General features: G+C 30.1%; 1 protein-coding gene across 1 annotated transcript in view; it reads right to left on the bottom strand.

Annotated features, from left to right (window-relative positions):
- Window positions 1-23323, bottom strand: part of CadN (neural cadherin) — a 953627-nt gene that overhangs the window by 163958 nt on the left and 766346 nt on the right. Inside the window, exon 18 of the mRNA XM_076414423.1 lies at window positions 2227-2342. Coding sequence (XP_076270538.1) covers window positions 2227-2342 — 116 coding nt within the window. The remainder of the gene's footprint in view (window positions 1-2226; window positions 2343-23323) is intronic.

The following is a 23323-nucleotide window of genomic DNA, read 5'->3' as shown; positions in this document are numbered from 1 at the left end:
GATTGATTAGTTTGAGTAAGAAAATAAATAAGTGTTCATTAAAAGGTATTTATTACCAATTTTATTTAATCCTTGAAAATATTATGTTTGGCATTTAAATAAATATTTTGTCTACGTTTCTTCTGTATTAGAAGATTAAAAATATTTTCATTCTTCAACCTTCAATTATTTGTACTTGTTTTAATTTCATTAGATATTTTTCTAGTATATATGTAGTCATATGTTTTTTGTTGTCTGAACAAACATTTAAGAGAGCACTCGAAGGTGCTCTAATTATTTGCTAATAGTAAATTATTTCTCTTTCTGTCTTTTTTTGTCTGTCTTAACACAATAGGTTTGGTTTCGGTTAGTGTCATCTTAACCTATTTTTTAGCTTAGATTAATTGACCAAGATAATATTTCGAATGTTCGTGTTAACAATATTTAATGTATATTTTATTACCTGTTCATTGATTGTCTTGTGATAAATCTAGTAGCCCATGATGTAAATATTATTATATATTGTTAACATAGATGAGTTATAATTATTAACACTGTTAATGATGGTTGTTTAATCTTGTTTGAAGTGTCCATAAATTCATATTAAAGCAGACACTACAATTTTGACAAAGTTAATTATATTATTATGTATATAATTACAAAATTATTATGTTTGGGATTCGTATAATTTACTGGTGTGAATTTTGGGCTAGAGTTAGTGTTTAAAATGTTTGTGTGAAAATGAAGCTGGTGGAGCACTATATAGTAGAACTGAGTTATTTTTGTCTAAGTTGGATAATAGGTCAATTACATAATCACAGCTACATGCTTGATGATTCACTCCGTGAACTTGGTTGGATTTGATTTATTTTAATACATCCAAATTATTTTATTACTAACTCAATATGCTATTTATCCGTTTTTGTAGGAATGAGTGATTTAATGGATTAGTGACTTCAGACCCCATAAAATGATATAATTTTTTAATTGTTCTTTATTCTGTTGCTGATTTTTGTTGACGAATGCTACGGTTTTTCTCCTCTGCTTATATTTTGATTGTTTTTTGATTATTTGACTTTTGCTCTTTCATTTTATTTTTTCTGTTTGTCTTTATTTTATTCAACTTATTTTCTTTTCTCGTGTATTTATTGTATTTATTGTATTAATTCCAATTTATATTTTTTAATTCCACTTAAAACTGGTATGTATTTATAAAAAATCTTCCCTTTCTTTCGATTTTGGTTTTATTAAATATGATTTTTATTAAAGTTATATTGTTTCTACTATTTCAACTCGCAAATTTTTGTTGTCACTATTAATTTAATGGGTTTTAGTCCTCTACTTTTAGGTGTTTTGTTCTATTTATTGCAGCTATTTCGCCGTTTTTTGTTTTTACCTTGAAAAACTTTACATTTTTTATTATGCTGTCTCTTAGGGATGACATTTCTGGATATTCGACACAAATTTTGGTTATGACGTTTATTTCTATATAATAGCCTCAACAAAGACATTGATTGGATTGAGTAGTCTAAAATTGATAGTGATTTGAGCCAAAAGAAGTGATGATAAGATGGTAAGTGATGTAAAATAGTTTAACTTTGTAATATAAAATATTCATTGAAATATATATTTTGGTTCAGTGCTCAATATTTGAGCTTCTTACATATTTATGAACAATATCCCACAGATCTTGCATCTTAACCGATATACATTTCGCTATAACTAGATTACAATTCGACCGTGAGAAACGATTCTCGATAAGTCCTGAGCGTTAGTTTTAAATCACTTTTCCATTTCCATACTATACCCTTCTCCTTTTTTTCTTTCTATAAATTTAAATATCATAATCCGTGGAAAAGCCACAAGAGATAGGGGGAAATCCCCAAATGCGATAATAATTTCGAAGAAAAAAAATAAGAAGAATGGGATTTATCTTTTTATTCAGCGAGCACATTATTTTGGATAAACAGGCTTCCGTTTTGTGGTTAGAAATATACATATTCTTTTGTTTTTCCTCCGGGGTAGGAATATCATTAGCACGTAAGAAGATCAAAACGGGAAAAAATATGCCAGCGACAAACAACAGATAAGACTTCGCTATTCTGGCACGGATATACAATTTATAAATTTTTTTTTGTTTGGTGGGAGGGGGGTCTTTAAAATTTCAGATCTGTTTTCTGCTTGTTAGTTCGGATCTGTGCGTATGACGTACGCGGTACGAGGTTCATAAGGTTCACGTTTACTTACTCGTTTCCTGGTTTCGTAATCTAGTGCTCCTGCTACATAAATGGCGCCTGTCATGTTTTTGACGGCGAAAGCGCCACCTATGTTACCGCTTGTAATCTCGTATCGAATACGGGAGGCTGTAACAAAAGAAGTACTGTTAGTAACATATAATACAAAGCTTTTAATCTAAGTTGCATATTATGTATATATATATATATATATATATATATATATATATACCATATATATATGTATATATATGGTATATATATATATATATATATATATATATATACCATATATATATGTATATATATATGGTATATATATATATATATATATATATATGGTAAATATGTTGTTCTAAAACTTAAAAACTAAATTAGCTTTTATTAATCACATAGTTGTCTTTGGGAGACATATATCTCCATTTTCTATATATGTCGCTATTTCATAGTTCATTTTAATGCTCTACACATTTGCTATTCGCTATTTTTATTGGCCCTAGTATGCATTTCCTAAAAATGTTATTCTTTCTATTATTTTAGAGTCAGTCAATTTTTTTTCGATTTGTTCTACTTTCGTAATTTCTTAATTTTTCTCAAAATTTAATTTTATCTTTTTAAATAAATATTTTGTCTACGTTTCCTGTGTATAGTATAAAAATACTTTCATTCTTTAATTTGTGTGACTTCTAGATAATTAAAATTATTTACTTCTCTTAACTTTTAGCTTTCTATTGTTTATTTCGTCACTAGGCTTATTTTCGAACCTTCCAATTGTTTGTACTTGTTTTAGTTTCGCTAGATATTTTTCTAGTGTATATGTAGTCATATATCAAGATAATGTTTCGATTGCTCGTGTTAGCAATATCTAATGTATATTTTATTACCTGTTCATTAATTGTTCTGTGATAAATCTAGTAGCCCATGATATAAACATTATTATATATTGTTAACATAGATGAGTTATAATTATTAACACTGTTAATGATGGTTGTTCAATCTTGTTTGAAGTGTCCATAAATTCATATTAAAACAGACACTACAATTTTGACAAAGTTAATAGTAGTTATTAATTTCTTTTGAATTTATTGTATGTTCAAAACCACCTAGGCATTTTAACAAATATAAATATTTAGTTTCTGGGACAATAAAATATTGAATTTACAATTTCAAAATAAATCACATACTACATATATTTATATAAATATTTCGATATATCGATAGACATTAACAAAAAAATTTTGGGTGTAAGATGCAAAAATGTTGTAATACTGAAATTTGGTTGAAAAGAAATTTGCTGTACATTTCCTTGCGATAATTTAACACAGAGTTTAATCAGAAATAAATCAGAAAAGTTATATTGTCAGAGTTGATATAACTATCAGAGTTGTCATAAGTTGAATTACCTTTTCAAAGAACAGTAAAATTGCCGTTATGGTATTACAACAAATACCAAAACTAACATTTGATATAATAAAGTTGCCCCGTATAGACCGAGGACAATATAATTTATTGTAATCATGCTTCCACACGCTTCGATATTAATGCAATGTTCGATGTTTTTGGATGATCAAACGATATCAATCCGAAGCTCTCGGACAATTCCAATTATTGCTTTTAAAATCAATTTGCAATTCAATTAGTTCATACGGGCCATAGTGCCCGGGAATCACGGGAATTTGACAGCGGCGTCCCAAATATTCCCCACTATATGTTTCATTCCGATGACGACCAAATCATATTGTCATTATTAACGGACGTAGCAGAAGATATAGGTGACTGATACTAAATCAAATACAAATTCGTTTGTTTGTGGACCACTGTATGGTGACAAATCGGATTAGTCCTTTTGAAGTTGATTTTATAGCATCGACAGGTGTTTTGTTATAAAAAGTTTATTTTTTATGTAGTGATTTACACATGATGTTAACAAATGCTTGGTTTAAATGAAGAAGTGATTGGTGAAACTGATGCCTAATTTGACAGCAAGTCTATTTTTCTGAAAACGTTAAATCTAATATAATTAAAAGAATATATCGAATTTCATATAAAAGATTTAATTAACCATACTAGAATCTTAACAATTTAAATATTAGCATAAAATCTACAAATCCATAATGGTATTGTATAGGTATCTCGTCGTAAATATTATATTAGTAAATCAGTTTGTTATGAAATATCCACCATACTTGCATCTCGACTTATCATTATATGACTATTATTTATATTACAAAAAAATGTGAAAAGAAACGAAACTCGATTGTTTCGAATAACATTTTCAACCGCAGGGATATTTACAGGGACAGGGGTAGGACAAGATTGAATTAATAATAGGGTAGGTAGTTCGAACACAAATATTATATTGTTGCTAATATGTACACAGTTGGTTAAGTTATGGTCAGTGTTCAAGATAATAAACACACTTAAACGATATTTGAAAATAAACATAAAAATAGCATAACTTATACTCAACTATATACTATTATATTAATTTTACAATATATTTCCTATTTTACAATTTAGGTTGCAGAAAAATATTGATGACGTGGCTAACGTGGTTTAATATGATATATTTCAATTTATTGCTTCGTCTATTTTATAGCACTAGTAGAATGTTAAGAGTAATGTTCTGGTTTTGAATAAATATAAATACATTTATTTTCTTTTATCTCACTAAAACTCTGGAACGGCTGAACCAACTTGGCTAATTTTGGTTTTATAATATTTGTGAAAGCCAGCTTTATACGTTCAAAATTCGGAATAATTGAGAAGAAAATAGTAGTAGATATAGTAGTAATAGTAGATAACAATTTTGTTTTCTCATATAAAGTGTCATTCTCGCAAAAATTATCTATTATCAAGTCTCGCTTAGAACATGCATTAAATATTTACGATAATTATTTGCTTGTCAATATTGCTAGGCATTAAAACACAGCGATGAATCTATTGGGTTATGTTGCGCAGGCAGAAAAATAAAATTGCCATAATTGTTTCTACGAAAATGTTCTATCCATTCCTTTGGCAAGATTAAAAATTACACCAAATATACCGTCATTGTCGGTTTATTTTCGAAAAAAAAAACTTAATTTTTGAGATAACGGAAAAAAGTATTTATATAAAGTATAGGCCATTTGATTCTGTGCATCTTGCCCATCGTTCAGGCAATTTATGTAAGTCATATCATAAACACTGTTTGTCCTTTGATCAAAACGATCACTTCTTCGAAATTGGCAAAGTGCTGCTCTGCAAGCGCGTATCTCATTCTCTGATGGTGATGTTGATCTCATTGATGCAAAAAATTGATTGTCGGGTGGAGCCAGGCATGGACAGTACGGTGGGTGCGATACTATGTCCAAGTGCTTCCAAAGCTTCCTTGGATTGGATTAGATTGGATTTGCTTTATGAGACGGTGACTTATCGCGCTGTAATATCACTTTATTTGTTCGGGCCTCTTCTGGACGTTTTTCCGGCAATGTATCGCTCAAATTGATCATTTATTGTTGGTAGCGGTCACTATTAACTATTTCGCCAGATTTTAACAGTTCCCAATACATCACCCCACTCTGGTCCCACCAAACACAGAGTAATGTATTGTATTTTCAACATAAATTCACTCTTCGTCACCCATCGTTATTCCATGCAAAACTGCCATGATACATTTTCAAAGGGGTTTAAGCTTATGACGGTGCTAGTTTCGCAAAATATAACATATACAGGTTTGATGCATGTCAGTAGAATATAATAACATATGTGGCAAACCATAGCATTGCATAATTAAGACTAGCGATATCTGTTAGAAAAAGTGGTAATAGCTATTCGGTACACCTTACAATGATTGTTTTCGAACAACGTCATTTGTCGATACTTTCAAGATACTATAACATTATAACATTTCATTACAATCATATTTATTTAATGAAACGAAGATCAATTACTGTTATTTCCTGTGTCCTGTGCATCGTCTGACGTCAAAACAACTTGGCTTGACTGAGTGAGTATAACAACCGCAATTTTTCAAAAGGAGAAAATTTGTCGTCATAGGAGGGCGCGAGAAAACGACGTGTCAAAAAAGAGTAGTGAATTGGCTTTATAAAAATGGAAAACGTTTTTCTTTTGAGAGCGACACATACTTCACGGCTTCAGACCAGAAAATAGACGGAGATTTGGTAAAAAATAACGGCGGGGAACGACAGAAAATCCGTGAATATTTTATTATTATGGTGATATACCGGTGTGTTAAGTACTTAAATATTTTATTACGGAGCAGCCACGTTGGGAAGGCATAAAAATATATGTTTTGTGTAAAATTGACTGATTATGAATATTTTTACTTATCTACTGTTAAACAATCTATCCTAACTGCTAAATTCGGTCGTCTTGATATTCGTCTATATAAAATAAAAGCCTTCCATTCAGTATTCTAAAGGTGTCTTACGGACCTACGCACGATAATCATTGAATACTCAGAATTGAATTTTTGACATTCTTTGTCCCATTTGAAGAAATTTATTAAGAAAGCCCATCAAATGTATTCAGAAACTTACTGTGATACTTTTCTGTTATATCCCAAACATCGGTTTTGATTTTGATAATTTAAAAGTAGCGATTTTGATGTCAGAAGCCAAGAATGGTCTGAAAACTAAAAAAAATGCATTGCCAGAATTATCGGACGAAAAACTTTCAAACATTTAGTGAATCGAGTATTTCCATGTGATAAAGGATATCCAAAAAGAGGTTAAAAGAAGAAAAACTCTCGTTTCTTTGCTTGCTTTTAGGTAAAAAAAAATTGTGTGGTGTGTGGTAAGTTACGATGTGTTATAAGCTTTAAAAATATAAAGAAACAGTTACTTCAGATTTCTTCTGATATCTTTTTTTAACAAATTTATTCGAAGATATTATTCCGAAAAAGACCAGCAATAAATAGTTACAGAGGCACAGTTATCCTTTTGCATGGCAACACTCGGTCACACTTTGCAAAATTTCTAAAGAATGTACTGTTGCAACTCGAATGTGAATAATGACATGCCTAACGTATTCGATAGTTATAACGTCTTCCGATTACCACTTGTTTAAGTGCGTGCTAAGAAAGTTCGAAAAACATCGTTCTGTCTACACGATATCGACATTCTATCAGAAGAATGGGAAAAAGTGGTAGAAAATATTTTGACTACATTATACCAATTTTTCACTCTGCATTTTTACTATGAGTTAGGCTTCTGAGAATAAGTAAATCACAAGTTGGCCACTCGCTAGTCGATAGGCTTAATGGCACCAGGACCGTGGTTCGGAGCCCACGTTAAACATTAGGTCCATTCCAGATATACATTTGTTGATAAAAATATATAAAAAACAATAAAGGTAATTAGTAATAAAATTATATGTGTAGCAAATAACCCAAACCATATAATACTCACATGAGTTATTCATGCTTCCGTTATTGTAAGATTACCATTGTGGTAATACAATAGATACATGAAGAATATTTACAACTTTATTAAACTACTTCTTGCTGTACAAATCTTAGAAAACTATCCTATTAGAATTCCGAAAGCAGTGGCGGCAGATTTATCTATAAGAGGTTAATTATTCTTTTAAACTAAATTTTTCTGATGTTCTTATATATAATTTAAAATATTAATTTCCTTTTTACTAACTAACTGACTTTATCTGGAATGATTTTTGAAATTAGGTACGTAGTTAACTATTTTCTTTCTTTTACTAAATACATCTATGTACTGAACAAGATTCGATATATTTTTATATCATATCGGAGGAATATAGCAATGCTTGTTTTTTGTAGGAGATCCTTTGTCACTAAAAAAGCTGCTCTTAAAAAACGGACGAGTGTATTTATTCTGAACATTTTAGGCCATGATGAATTCATCTTATTTTTTGTTACTAGAAAATGCCGACCTGTACTTTTTGTCCAAGTCTGCCACGAAAATGGATATACATTTTCCCAATAACCTATCAATAAGAGAACGGTTTTCCCCCATTCTTGTCATACAAGATTGACAAAAATGTATAATTCAAAGAAAAAGAAAAACGTATATCTCGAACATATTGCAACCAATACACGAACACCCAATAATTTAATACGTTAAAACAGTTTAGAAACTCTCCAAGTCTCGACCGGGAATGAAAACTTCATCGGTAACAGTGTATCCTTGGAGATAACGAACTTACTTTAAAATATCTTCGGAATATACATAATATTAATTGATTATTAAAATTGCCAAAATAATAAATATTAGGGGAGATAAATCGTTCGCGTCTCCGTATCTCCTAGGTGACAACTGAAACAAATGGCTAAGAGGATAATCAAGGATCTTTAATATTAGAATTCTCTAATGTCAAAGGGGTTATATTAATATTTCTGACAAATGGGCTGTCAATATATTATTACGGAATCCAACGTTGCCAATGACATCTGAAGAGTAATGGGGTGAGTCAATCATTAAAAAAAGTTAATACTTCAATAATAATTCTGCAATTATACCTTTTGTTTTTGTAGTTATAAAATTTATCTTTTCTGTTTTGATTATATTCACAAAACGCCTAATACTCAAAGCCCTTAAAGATATAACCTCATTAATTTGCACTCCAATTATTTAAAAAAAAAATAATCAGGTTATGTGATTTCAAAAGATATCAATTTATTGGTTAATGAGGACGATATAATATACGAGATAATAAACTTAAAATCATTTACTTACGTGGTCAGAAATATGTGTTTTATATATCAATAGTTTATTTCAACCAATTTAATTATACTTCTTCGGCTGTAATTTAGAAACTAAATACCTTGTTTTGGATTGATAAATTATTAATTTTATGAGAAGACTAAACCAGAATAATTTAATAAATGATTCTTAAGTGAATAATGTAATAACATTTAATTTTGAAATAAGTAAATGAAAAGTAAATTAAAGGTAATAAGTAAGCGTAGGTAAATGAAAATATTGTCAATATGGTAAAATTTCCTCAGAGATAATTTTGGTGTTAGTATTCAACCCATACGCTGTTATTGGTACCGTAAGATTTCAAATATTCTTCACTCTTTCTCGCAGAAATCTCAGAACCAAATTTGTGGAGTTTGTCTTAATCACCGGAGTATTTAGAAGCATTAAGCAGATTCTGGTTTTTAATATTTCCTCTCTTCCGCATGCATCATCTTAGAGCGGCGAGAGCTCAGAGCAAGCAGCTTGGCTCATTCAGTTGATAACTCCAGCAGTAGAAACCACTTTCTTTCCTGTATTAATGACAACAAGAGCAAGTACCTGGTACTTCATTGAAGTACGCCTGTACAAGCTTTTTAAGGGTATTTATTAAGGGTGTTGGCTACCAAAAGAATATCGACATTTTAAGAAGTACCGATGTACCGGAGAAAAATAATATCAATATTTTTACGAAAAACCTTGGTGGATCTTTTACATTAAGTACCAAAATTTATATTAACCTTATTAAAAATTATATATAATTTATTTGGAAAAAATATCGAAAAATATTGGTTAAAAAATATATGGATATATATATATATATCGGCCAAGAATATCGTTAATGTCTTCAGAAAATATCAATATATCGATAACCATTGTTTCAAGGAAAAAATTGTGATGATTGTTTTGTTTCTTTTTTCACAGAAACCTAAGTTTTCAATGATTTTATTTAAATGTAGAAAATATTTGGCTTTAAATCTAGAGAAAATAGTTGTATTAGCCAAAATTATCGTAGCGTGTAGCGTGTCATTACTCTTCTAGACCACTATTTGATGTGTATATGCTGTTGCTGTGGAAAGAAAAGATTCTCTTTCGTCTAAAATAGTCGATTTCGATTTTTAAGCCGATTTTTCGATTTCGATAATTGGTATTTGCTTATTACATTAATTTCATAAAATATCACCAAAAAGGAGTATTTGTTTAAATAGAAATTCATAACAGAAATAAATTCCTATTTTAGTGGCAAATATAAATCGTTAAAATAAATCGACATTTACTCGAAAATTTGTTGTTTTATTAGTTAAGCTACCGAATTTTTAGTCGATATACAAGAATCAATAAACACGTATATATACAAAATAAACAAAAGTTGCGTTGGAAACAATTAATAACCTTCCGATTGTTTTAATTGTTTGATTTTTAGGAATAACTGTATATCGGTTTTAATTACAAAAACTTACAAGGGCTGGAGTATTCAAAAATTTATACATATTTTATATCTTACAAGTTATTACCAAGGTAATATTTCATGAAAAAAAAATGTTCGTACTATTGTTAATAGATACTTTAACAGCAACGAAGATTCTACAGCTACAATTTGAAGTATTTGCAACATTTTGAAAGAAAATATGATTAACTTAGTGATCTGTTTGATTAACTTCGTCACAATGACAAATACAAGAATGCAGAAACCTAATTTCGATACCATGATTAAGAACACTCCTCAAACTCCTTCAAAACTCAACAACCACTACTCTAGCATATCACCACCAAGTATATACGCTCTCAGGTTTAACCAACTTTCATAGAGAAGATTATCAACTACCCTCAGTGAGACTAGCTGGTAAAAGAATCAGGTAACCATTAAACCCCAAAGGAACGATAATTTATACTACATAAGTTCATAAAAAATCAATCAGCAATGCATCATAATTTATGAGGATTGTGGATGGAAGATGTAAAAGGGAATGTATCATCGAATCATTGAGCCATGTCGAACGAGTTATTTATGTTAAGAAGGCTTTTCAGTATAATGTTTCCTTTTCATAAATATAATATTTCAAAAACAAAGGAGGAATCACGTGATTCTATGTTTTATATTATTCACATTTTATTCAAATGTCTAAATAGTATAATAACTGAAATATTTTCAATTAACTGAACAAATATTTAGTTTCCAAGCTTTGGTAAAGCATAAAGAATACGTATGTTTTAGTAATAGAATAGTAATAAAGCATCGCTAGTAGCACCAACAAATCCACGCTTCCCCATCCGTCCGTGATACTCATTTACTGATGATTACACGATCAAATAAAAATCTTTCCCCTTTTTATGCATGCCACGAACAAATAAATCCACCCCATTTAAATAATCCGTCTATCTTTTGCGGTTCCGAGAGTTGCCGGGCCGAATCGTATGTACGGAAGCAGGAGCGTCCACACAGACAAGTGAAAAAAAAACGAAACAGAAAAATATTCTTTTAAGTAACAGGAGGGATAAAAAAAATCCTGCAGAATCCGGCTCTAAAATAGTAAATTTAAATTAAATCCGCTACAGGTCCTGTGTAGGCTAAGCTATATTTAGTTGAATTTATCTCTTTGCACATAGTTATTTTCCAGTCCCATTAGACATCTACTTAAAATGCATTAAACATTTGTGTCTAGTGTATAACATTTGGGAATACTCTTAAATTAGACAGTGTCTATCAATCTTTGTTTTTACCAATTAACAGTTAAGGCCTCAAGAAAATATGTTAAAATGAATACATAATAATGTTTCATGAATTGTAACAATTATGAAGATTCTACAGCTATAACTTCAAATTCTTAAAATAAGTTTGAACATTTTTAAACAAAATATGATAAATTTATTACGTCCTCCAATTCTATTATGCTCGAACAGAGAAGATTAGCAACTACCCTCAGTAGGACTAGTTCGTTAAATTAATCTTGTAACCGTAGAAACCCAAAGGAATGATGATTTATAATGAGCACTGATGTCATGAAACAGAAGAAATCAGTCCACAATGCATCACTGTTTGAAGAGGAATGTGGATAGAAAATAGGGACGATGATGTATCGTAGAATTGTTGCTTTTCAAATATGTGGTTATAATTTGTATAATATAGATGTGAGCGAACTGAACTTTGTTATACATGGCTTTATTTTTTCAATTCCTCTCTTTGCGCGTATTTATTTTCCAGGCCCATAAAATCTACTATAATATCTACTTAAAATACATTAAACATTTGTGTCTAGTGTATAACATTTGAGATACTCTTAAATTAATCAATCATTGTCTATCAATCTTTATGCATTAAACTTCATAGTTTACCAATTACACAAACAAATACTCTAAAGTCTCAAAAAATATTTTAAAATGAAGACAAAAGAACTAAAGACCAAATACAATAGCATATATAGACAATGAGCTTTAGTATATGTAATAAAATATAAAGTTTCGTCAAGTTTTATGCCAATATAGAATTCGTTCGAAAGAAATCAATGCAATTTACGTCTCTGGATTTGTTCTTCAACTCCAACTACTCTTCTTCCCATCTTAATTGAATGACTTAATTTCTAATTCAATCTTAATTTCAGGGAGAAACATGCATAATTTGCCTCTAGTGTTTGATAAACATAAAATTCAAAATATTAGAGAAAAAAAGCTGATTTCAGTCTAATTTGTAATGTCTTCTTTGTCAAACTGACGATATAAATTTAAAATTTCTCCAGTGGTAGATGCCGTCTACTTCTGATCCTAAGTAGTTTAGATCCTGGTTTTGCTTTAACTAGATGACGCTGGAATTTGCAGTAGCAGATCATCAGGCAGTTTTCAATATTTTGGATTTTATAATTAACTTTCAGGTGATATGGCCTAGTAATCCGAAAACTTAGCGCAAAAAATTGTTTAATCCTCAACACAAAAAAGTTAAGTCAAATGAGCTGTAAAAAATGTTAAAATGTACCATTAAAAAATTCAGAAAAATTTAAAACTGATGTACGTTCTGTAAAAAACAAAATTTATCTAAAATATCATGAGAAATTCGCTTAAATGTGTTATCAGAATGATTTTTGATGCTAAGATTGTTAAATCGGTAACTCTCAATTCTAAGCAAAGTGTGAATGCCATCTGTCATTTACTTTATTTGCCGAGCTCATGTGTCATATCATAAAACTATGATTACGACAAATTTCTGGCTAAAATCTCAACAAATACTCTTAATTGGACGCATTAACTTGATATGGGCCCGGTCAACTTCTTTTTATCTTCAAAACCCAAATTACCATCTCGATGCATCCATTTCAATTCGATAAAAGACATAACTCAAATTTCGCGACAGGATCTGAAGTTGAAGCATCAATCTGAAGTACAGAAAGTCGGTGATGTGAAAAAGGTGATATTCAAAAATAAAAATTTTGTATTTTCTCGACCCATTGAGGAAGAGTGTGAATCTATTTTGAGGGATTTATTATAGATGGCGTAACTTATATATCTCATTAGGATACAGTTTATTTTATATATTTTCTCTGAAGTTTGAAGATGTAGAGGTAACCATGCAAAAAAAATCCATTTGCACTTGTTTATCTATATGCTACAGAAATATGCTACTGGGAGCTAATGATAGTGATTATAGTGATTTAGATACTGCAATAGAAACAGATGGGAACTTTTGAGAGGAACTTTGAAACAGATGAGAGATTTTTTGATATAGAATTAATTATTTAACAGTTACTGCCTTCCAAATATGTCATTTCTATGAAACCACTTCTTCATGATAAAACTGAATTTTCAAAAAAAAAATCTTTAAAATTAATTCACCGTTTTTAAAAATGAAAATGTAGTTTATATTAGTTTGATGGTTGTTACTAGAGTTGGGAACTATCGACTGAAAACAGTCGAAACAGTCGATAGTCAAAAAAATGGCGACTAAAAATAGTAATTACCATTTTCAGTCAAATGCAGGGTTCGACTGTTTTTTTCAATTCCTGATGTCAGACGAAGATGTAAGAATTCTTATCTGTATCAATTGTGAGATAGGAAAGGACGGAGATAAATGCTTGGAGCAGTTAATTTTAAATGTGCTTATATTTTCCAAGGGTAGTATAAGCGAGACAGAGATGTATATATATTCATTCCCGTGCTAACTTAAAAAAAGGAAAAAATATTACTAATTTTATTAATATGTAATAAATAATATAATTTTAATTTGTTGCACCCAAAATTGTTTTATCGTGTTTTAATATATTAATTGCTATTTTTAAATAACATAGTATAATAAATATAAACAGCAAAACTTAACAAAACCTAAAAACTAAAAATGTTCAATAACCATAAAAACTAAGTAAAATGTAAACGTATACCTAATCATTGAAAAATCTAATCCATGACGAGCCTAAAAATGATCCTACAATAACTACCAGACCCTTTATAAATACAAGTTTTATTTATTTTTGAACGGAAATATTTTTAAATTACTGTTCAGGAATATTATCATATTCAACTTTTCTCCCATGAGGTGATTTCTTCGATCGTTAATTATTTGCCTAGATTTATAAATAAAAATAGTTGGGTTTGGGTTTTCTAAAAGCCCAATAAATGGCATTTCCAAATACTGCTTAATCTGTAAAGTTGCTGCAGTACTTAGAATAATTACTTCTTTCATTCCAGCCATTTTTTTTATCAAAATATCTCCAGATGTCAATACATTCTTGGTCAGTAGTTGTGTCTTGAATTTCGAGGGGGGAACTATATTTGTATTTTTTGAAGTTAGAATGGAAGATATCCCTTTTGTGATAACTTTTTGAATCGCCTCAGCATTATTTGCAATATCAAATCCTGCTTTTTTAAATCTAGGGTCTAAAACTTGGATTTTCCGCAGATCGTGTTCATATCTAAAATTGCCAGTCTTTTATTGATATAGACAATTTTGTAATTTTTTTCCCCATTCACTTGTTAAAATCCTGGATTTTATGGAATGTTACAGTACTTTTATTAACGGTGTAATTAAAGACATTGTGGGATATGTTTCACCAGATAACTCGGTGATCATTATTTCAATGGGCTTTAAAAGTTGAACACTTTCTGTTAAGATAGTTCATTCGTCAACAAATAAACGCTGTGGTTCTCTTCTTAATAGCCATCAAAATAAATTATTTAATATTAAAGTAGAATTTTCCTATCAGAAAATGTATTTATTACAAATATTTAATATACCTTATTCACCTCTTTACCGTTAATATTTTTAAAAGAAATCTAACAACTGCTGCTGCAAAAACTTCTTCAAATCTTTTGGAATCCATACAATTTCTGAAACCTCTGGAACCTAGTTTTAGTTTTCAAGATATTAGGAAAAAAGTTTTTACAAATTAAAGGCTTGGACAAAAATCGTGAAAGTATATCACAAAAATATTACGTATTATACTAGCCCAAAGTATTACCTATTATGCCAGTCAAAAGTATCTTACTATTTACATTTACAATTTTATTTTTTTGCCATCAAAAACTAGCGTTCCAAAATGCTGCTATATTAATTTAAAATGTATAGTTATTCACAAGCAAACTACAAAAAAAAAACATAAAGCCACATATATTACATATAAATCTATATAAGCAAATATTCGGCACATTACTTTCAAGGTCGCGGCTAGGACGACACAGCCACATTGTTAAAAATCAGTCGAATGAACTAGTGGAACCGAAAATAGTAACTAGAAGTAAACGACTGAAACAGTCGATAGTAAATAGTAATTATATCAGTCGGACCGAAAATAGCGACTGAAAACAGTCAATAGTAAATAAAGTCGAGACAAAAATAGCGACTGAAACAGTCGATAGTAAAAAGTAGTCAATTACTAAACAATCGATAGTCGATTTCAGTCGATTGTTCCCAACACTAGTTGTTACCTATATTCGTCTTTACCAGCAAATAAGTTTTGTCAATTTATTCGCTCATGAACAGATTCCAGAACAAAACAAAAATCTGAATTGCAAATTGGCGCCATCTTAAATTTCAGATTTCCTTCACGATTTCCTCGGCCAACCAACCGAAAAACCATATGGCGTTTGATCTGGCTGACTGGGAATTTTAACACAACCTATTCATCGTCCCTTTTTTGACAGGGTAGCATAACGAGATGAGTTCCAATATTATCTTTTTATTGTCGCTCCGGTGGCCATTAATATTTCTTTTTTTGTGATTTCGATTATAGACGTATTGCCTTTATACGATTTTGTTGCCAATGTTTTTGAATATATATAGAGTTATTCAATATGGGCGGGATGTTGAAGTCAAATTTGCATCGAGAAATATACCATTGATAAAATTGAATGATAAAATCTTATTATTAAAATTAGTATTGGCTAAAAACCCTATACAGGTCGATTATTTTGGCCAAAATTGAACTATATGGACGTAAATGAAATGTAGTTTCACCATGTATCACATTGGAAGCCAGGATGTTGATGTCAATTGCTCATCAGGATTGTTGATTTGATTATTTACCACCTAAACTCTTAATGGCCTTTTATAAAGTTTAAGTCAGAATCAACTGATACTTAAAGTCAATATGGGCAATATGGGTCAATATCGCGCATATTAATACGAATCTATACAGCAGAATCATCAATTGTTTCACTCAAACACTGTGAGAATGGAAAAAGCCACTGTCAACTTAAAAAAAAAACAAAAAGTATGTTTACTAATTCTCACTCAATTATTCACTCTCTTATTTTCCTTCCTAATCTACAAGCTGTTCCTTTTGATTGATTTTCCCTTATTTCCTTTAAATTTTGAGAATACATATTTTAAGATGCAAATGCTTTGAAGAGAAAAGGAGATTCAATATAGTTATTTAAAGATTGACCTTGAAGTTGAAAACTGAAAACAGATTGGAGAGATGTGTACGTGGAACATGGAAATAGATGAATTGGAGAAAAGCAATTGGGCAAAACCAGTAAGTAAGTAACAGTAAATAGAACAATTACACTGTGTCACAATTTTTTTTCTATAATATTATATAAAATGGCCTTTTTTGCTGAACACAAAAAATCAAACGGATTTTTTGTAACACGTACAATTTCAAAGTTATGATAATATGAAGTACTATAAATAACTAAAGACAGTATGAAAAATATAATTATTTTTGTTATTAATTTTATTTTAAAAAAATAGTAATATATATTTACAAATAGGCAATGAATCAAAATAGCTTAGATTTAAGTGATCATTTGAAAAAATGAGCCATATATTCTAAAAGAAAATGACGAAATATTAACATCTTCTCTTGTAAACAGTAGAATTCTCTTTCATTGCCAATCAGCAGAAATCTGCTAACATTACAGCATTTCACCATCTTGATAATGCTCTTCTCTCTGTTTTATTTCCTGGAGAAAGCGTTCATGTTCATCACTCAACATTCCAAGATTAGAGAGGAAAAGTCGAAATGGTTATGCAAGAAATGTATTTTAAAGACATTCTGCACCTCATCGTTTCTAAATTTTGTAACAAGTCGTTCGCTAAAAATGCCCCATTTTTAGTTTCAAGATCGAATTAGTTTTTTTATTTGTAGGCCAACAAGCATGCCTATTTTTAATTTAGCATCACTTAATTTAGAGACAAAAGTTTATAAATAGAAAAATTCTTCACCCTTTTTAACCATGGCATTATGAAATTTTTTTATTAAACCAAGTTTTATATGTAAAGGTTGAAGAATAACATTTTTTTTGTGGAATCAAAGGTTCATATTTAACGTTATTTATAACAAAGTCAGTTATTTTTGACCAAATCTTTAAATTTATAGTGGTTTTAAGTGCCTCTACTGTCCCAAAAATGTCTGTTTCTTTCAAAATGAATATGCAATATGTATGGAAGGGTATCGGTTGCTATTGCAGAATAATACAGCGTAAGCGTAAATAGTATTCACACTATCACTAAGGAACGTGACTTGTTAGGCAACCATATCGACAGACAATGTTTTTAACAATGGAATAAGGAATTCAAAACATGCAATTTTATTTATGTTAGAAACATTGTGTTAAAAGAAAGAATATTAAAACCGAAAATGAGAAAAAAGAATGAATCAATAGTTGCACATCAACAAAAGGTATTTTTGATAAAATATATTAGTGTTGATTAATTTCAATTGACTCCAAATAAAAATTCCCAGCCGTTTACAGAATGGCACTTGTGGTTTTTAAATTTATAACGTCAATAAAAGTAACAGTGTTAAATTTGACTCGTCTAATATTATTCCGATATTCCCGAGATATGATTCGATTGTTGGCAAATTAAGTTTGAAAAATAACGGTAATTACTTGTTTCATTCTAGCCATTTTTTTTTATCAAAATATCTCCAGATGTCAATACATCCTTGGTAAGTAGTTGTGCCTTGAAGTTCGATTTGGAGAACTATATTTGTGTTTTTTGAAGTTAGAATGGAAGATACCCCTTTTGTGATAACTTTTTGAATCGCCTCAGCATTATTAACATTGTGTTATAAAGAAAGAAAAGAATGAATCAATAGTTGCACATCAACAAAAGGTATTTTTGATAAAATATATGTGTTGATTAATTTCAATTGACTCCAAATAAAAATTCCCAGCCCTTTACAGAATGGCACTTGTGGTTTCTAAATTTATAACGTCAATAAAAGTAACAGTGTTAAATTTGACTCGTCTAATATTACTCCGATATTCCCGAGATATGATTCGATTGTTGGCAAATTGAGTTTAAAAAATAACGGTAATTACTTGTTTCATTCTAGCCATTTTTTTTATCAAAATATCTCCAGATGTCAATACATCCTTGGTAAGTAGTTGTGTCTTGAAGTTCGATTTGGGGAACTATATTTGTGTTTTTTGAAGTTAGAATGGAAGATACCCCTTTTGTGATAACTTTTTGAATCGCCTCAGCATTATTAACATTGTGTTATAAAGAAAGAATCTTAAAATCGGAAAGGAGAAAAAAGAATGAATCAATAGTTGCACATCAACAAAAGTTATTTTTGATAAAATATATTAGTGTTGATTAATTTCAATTGACTCCAAATAAAAATTCCCAGCCCTTTACAGAATGGCACTTGTGGTTTCTAAATTTATAACGTCAATAAAAGTAACAGTGTTAAATTTGACTCGTCTAATATTATTCCGATATTCCCGAGATATGATTCGATTGTTGGTAAATTAAGTTTGAAAAATAACGGTAATTACTTGTTTCATTCTAGCCATTTTTTTTTATCAAAATATCTCCAGATGTCAATACATCCTTGGTAAGTAGTTGTGCCTTGAAGTTCGATTTGGAGAACTATATTTGTGTTTTTTGAAGTTAGAATGGAAGATACCCCTTTTGTGATAACTTTTTGAATCGCCTCAGCATTATTAACATTGTGTTATAAAGAAAGAATCTTAAAATCGGAAAGGAGAAAAAAGAATGAATCAATAGTTGCACATCAACAAAAGTTATTTTTGATAAAATATATTAGTGTTGATTAATTTCAATTGACTCCAAATAAAAATTCCCAGCCCTTTACAGAATGGCACTTGTGATTTCTAAATTTATAACGTCAATAAAAGTAACAGTGTTAAATTTGACTCGTCTAATATTATTCCGATATTCCCGAGATATGATTCGATTGTTGGCAATTTAAGTTTGAAAAATAACGGTTATTCGTGAAGAAGCGAAACGTGAAAAATGTTACTTCTCCCCGTCTAGTTTAAACAAACGACTCAAAGATCTGCATACAGACAAAAACAACAGATGGGATTTGTGCAGTAAATCAAGCCCCACATTAAGATGAAATTGAAGTTGCTATCGTCGAAAATAAAACCGCTTTTATTACACAGAAACATTATATTGAACTGGCATTTTTCCAGATCGTCTCTATCCGAATAAGTCTTTCGACCACATATAAATCAACCGACGGATGGAATTTCCACCGACCCACTACCTTGCAATTTATGATTTTTCTTTTTAAAAGAATAGAACCGCCCTTATACGGGTTTCTGATCTCAAATACTGAACATTTTCTAATAAAAAATCTCATTTCGCGCATTCTAAGGTTCCATAAAGTAATATATGCATTTTTAAATCTCATATTGTGAACATATTGGTTCAGGAATAAAGGCGCACAATTTTTTAGGAATTTAAAATTAACACTTCTTTTTTAATTAGAATAATATGCAAACACTAATGTCAAATATTAAAAAATAGCTATTTTAATAATATATAGAGAGCATGAAAATAAGAAAAATAAAGAAAAGTGTTTTTAAAATTAAAAATAGTCTACTGTTTTCCAAAATAATAATTTGCGCGACCTAAGAAGTTTCTCTCTTATACTAATGTGGAATAAAAATAATTGACCATGAACATTTTCCACTAACTTAATTATTTCATTCCAGCACCAGAAGTAGTCTCTGGGTGGTAAGATTGGAGAGCTAATAACAAATGGTTCAGAGGCTTTTGATGGTTTAAATGGTAACATATCTGAAGAAGATTATAGTCAAAAATGAGATGTTTTTATTGAAAATATTAGATGGTATTTTATAACATTCAGTGTTATCGTACTATTTTGTTGGTGGTTATAATATGATAAAACTGCCGTTGATGAACGTTATAAAGAATATCTAATTAAATTATACTAATCGTTGAAGCTAACAGATCTCTTTCTAAAGGGTTCATGACTTATGTTTGTGGTATTTTAAATAAACCAAATATATTTGAGTATATTGTGAATGAATATGATAAAAAATTACCATTCATAGGTCCTAAACCAGGCGAATAATACTATTGTGGAATGATGAATGAAAAGGTCGCAAAATAGACCTTAGTGAAATTCGATCTAATTCTATCTTGATTGGTTCAAAGTGAGCATTTGAATTTCTGTAAGATTTAATCGAGAACAAAAAAAAAACATATACTCATAGAATAAAGAAATTTAGAAGTGAAAGTTATATGAAAAGAATCGAAAAAATACAATGTTAAATCACATAAGTTTTTTGAGGCTGATAGATATATAGGAGATTCTTCTACCCCAACAAGACCCAGCAGTATAATAAGAAACTTATGTTTATTATTAGAAAATGGAGGTTCTAACTTGAAGTGTATATGTTCATTTAGAGATAACTCAGCCTGTCCCATCAGTTTCGTTTCAGGTTGGATGAAAAACTAATGGCTTTATCCTTATTGAAATGCAGTGGCAGAGGATATAAACTGTTATCGAAGACATTCTGCTTGCCTTCTAGAAGAACATTAATGCAGATACTGAATAAGGTTCCTCTAATTTTGGTCGTTAGTTCAGAAACTTGACTGTATAGACCGAACTCCAGTTGTCATATTTGATAAATTGTACCTCAATTTAGGTAGGTTGCTAATTTAGTTAATTCTAAAAAATAATACAACAGAACCAGTAATAGTTATATTATCTTATTTTAATGTATGTTTTAGGTTTGTTTTAAATATTAGAGAAAAGATAATATCAGTGGAATACGTGTTTTATCAATGTCTTTGTGGTCAAGGAAAATTAATGTAATTGTAATATATCAATAAAATATATTTAAATATATTTGTTTTTTTATTTTCCCAGTAAAATTAGAAGAATTTTTTTTTAATTTCCCGCTAAAAATTTTTAAATTTCCCGCCGTAACTAACTGTTATACGGTGCATGCGTAACCGCCCTCACATGGGGATTCCGAGCGTAACTTAGAATCAATTTTAACATAGGAGATGCGCTTCTAAGTTTCTTTATTCTATGTATATACTATGACAGTTGTGACCATCATGTGACAGTTGCCTTGAAATGTTAATTTCAAACGAATTTTATCAAATGTACATGATAATCATAAACCAATCACAGTTCACTTTGATCAAAAGTTGATATGAGAATTTTTACAGTTTATTTCATTTAGATACAAAACGCTTTGCCATACGTATATAATAAGTATTGCTTTGACAATATAATATATAAAACTATTCACATTTTACCCAAATCGTGGATATTAATTGAAAACTATAAATAAACACCTTGCAGTCGTCCATCCCACTCATTTTAATTCTAAATACAGACAGATACGTACAGACGTATATTAATTATCTCGAAGTATAAACAAATTGTTAGATTAAATTTACTTAACTAATTACCATTCCTATTGTATTGTAAACACATCTGAAAATGCTCTTTGCTAAGCAAACATACATTGAAGATAATCCACCTGAAATTGTTTTACCAGATTATCTTCTCCAACATTCATCCGATGTCCGATAGAACGCCCTTTCTCATGTTATTAGGCCGAAAAAAAAAAAGATAAATTCTACGCGAGTCTGGGTCTGATTAATTATAGTTTGTTTTTGTTGTATATAATTAATTGACAACTTTATTATACTAGGCTAAAATAGATGTGTATTTAAGGTATTCCAGGGATGTAGACGGTGATTTTTTGTAATAGTTATATATTTATTGTTTGCTAATTTAGTTTGAAACTATGAATATAACATTTAGGAATGAACTATACTAGGTAAAGCCTATTTTCTAACTGGACTGAAACTGGACTGCTTAACATAGGGCTTTAAATTATAATTTCCGGCATAAAACTGGAGACTGATCAATAGTGAATTTACAGATTAACCCGAAGGACATTTGCTCTTACCTAAACCCTTATGATTTCATGTATGTTATTGATAATTGTTCCTTTTTGAATTTTATGACAATCGCCATACACAAACATATTTAAAATATCAATGCCCGAGACCTCCTGAAGTTTCACAGTCGCATAGTTTTAGTGAAACAATTTTTGCTATTTTTGGTATATTAAACAATATTTTCTTCTTATTTGAGAGAATATTATTATATAAAGCTATGGCTTGATAAATATTATTAGGACTCTCGCTTCATTGACAATGGTTAAGGTAGTTGCAGATTATAAACGCAATTGTACAGATACAAGTCGTGCTGAAAGTTTTCAGAAAGACCCATTTATTCTAGAAGGCATTAGAAGGTTTTAATATAGTCTTAAGTCGGCTTAGTGGCGCAGTGGTAAAGGCGAATAGTCCTCCTAATGTAGCGATAGCCGCGGGTTCTAATCCTGCTGGGACATGGTCGTAAATTTATGTCTGTGATTGTTTAAAATTTGTTATTGTCGTAGGCAAGAGTGTAACATCCGACAAGAAATATGATTCCAGTCATGCCAGTAACCAGGCTGGGTAAGACCGGATGTCTTCTGGGATGATTTCTAAAGTTGGTCACTCGTCAGTCGGTAGGCTTAATGCTGAGAACCGTGGTTCGGAGCCCACGTTAAACTGTAGGTCCAGTCCAGATAAACCCATTGTTGGTAAAAGGAGACTTAAAAATATATTTTTTTTAAATCGTCTTAAAACTACCAATTGGGTCATTACATAGTGTT

This window comes from Rhynchophorus ferrugineus, unplaced genomic scaffold (genome assembly GCF_030347505.1).
Source record: "Rhynchophorus ferrugineus isolate W39M unplaced genomic scaffold, kcgeb_rfMv2 rfM9, whole genome shotgun sequence".
Classification (NCBI taxonomy): domain Eukaryota; kingdom Metazoa; phylum Arthropoda; class Insecta; order Coleoptera; family Curculionidae; genus Rhynchophorus; species Rhynchophorus ferrugineus.
This window is presented reverse-complemented; position numbering and strand designations above follow the sequence as displayed.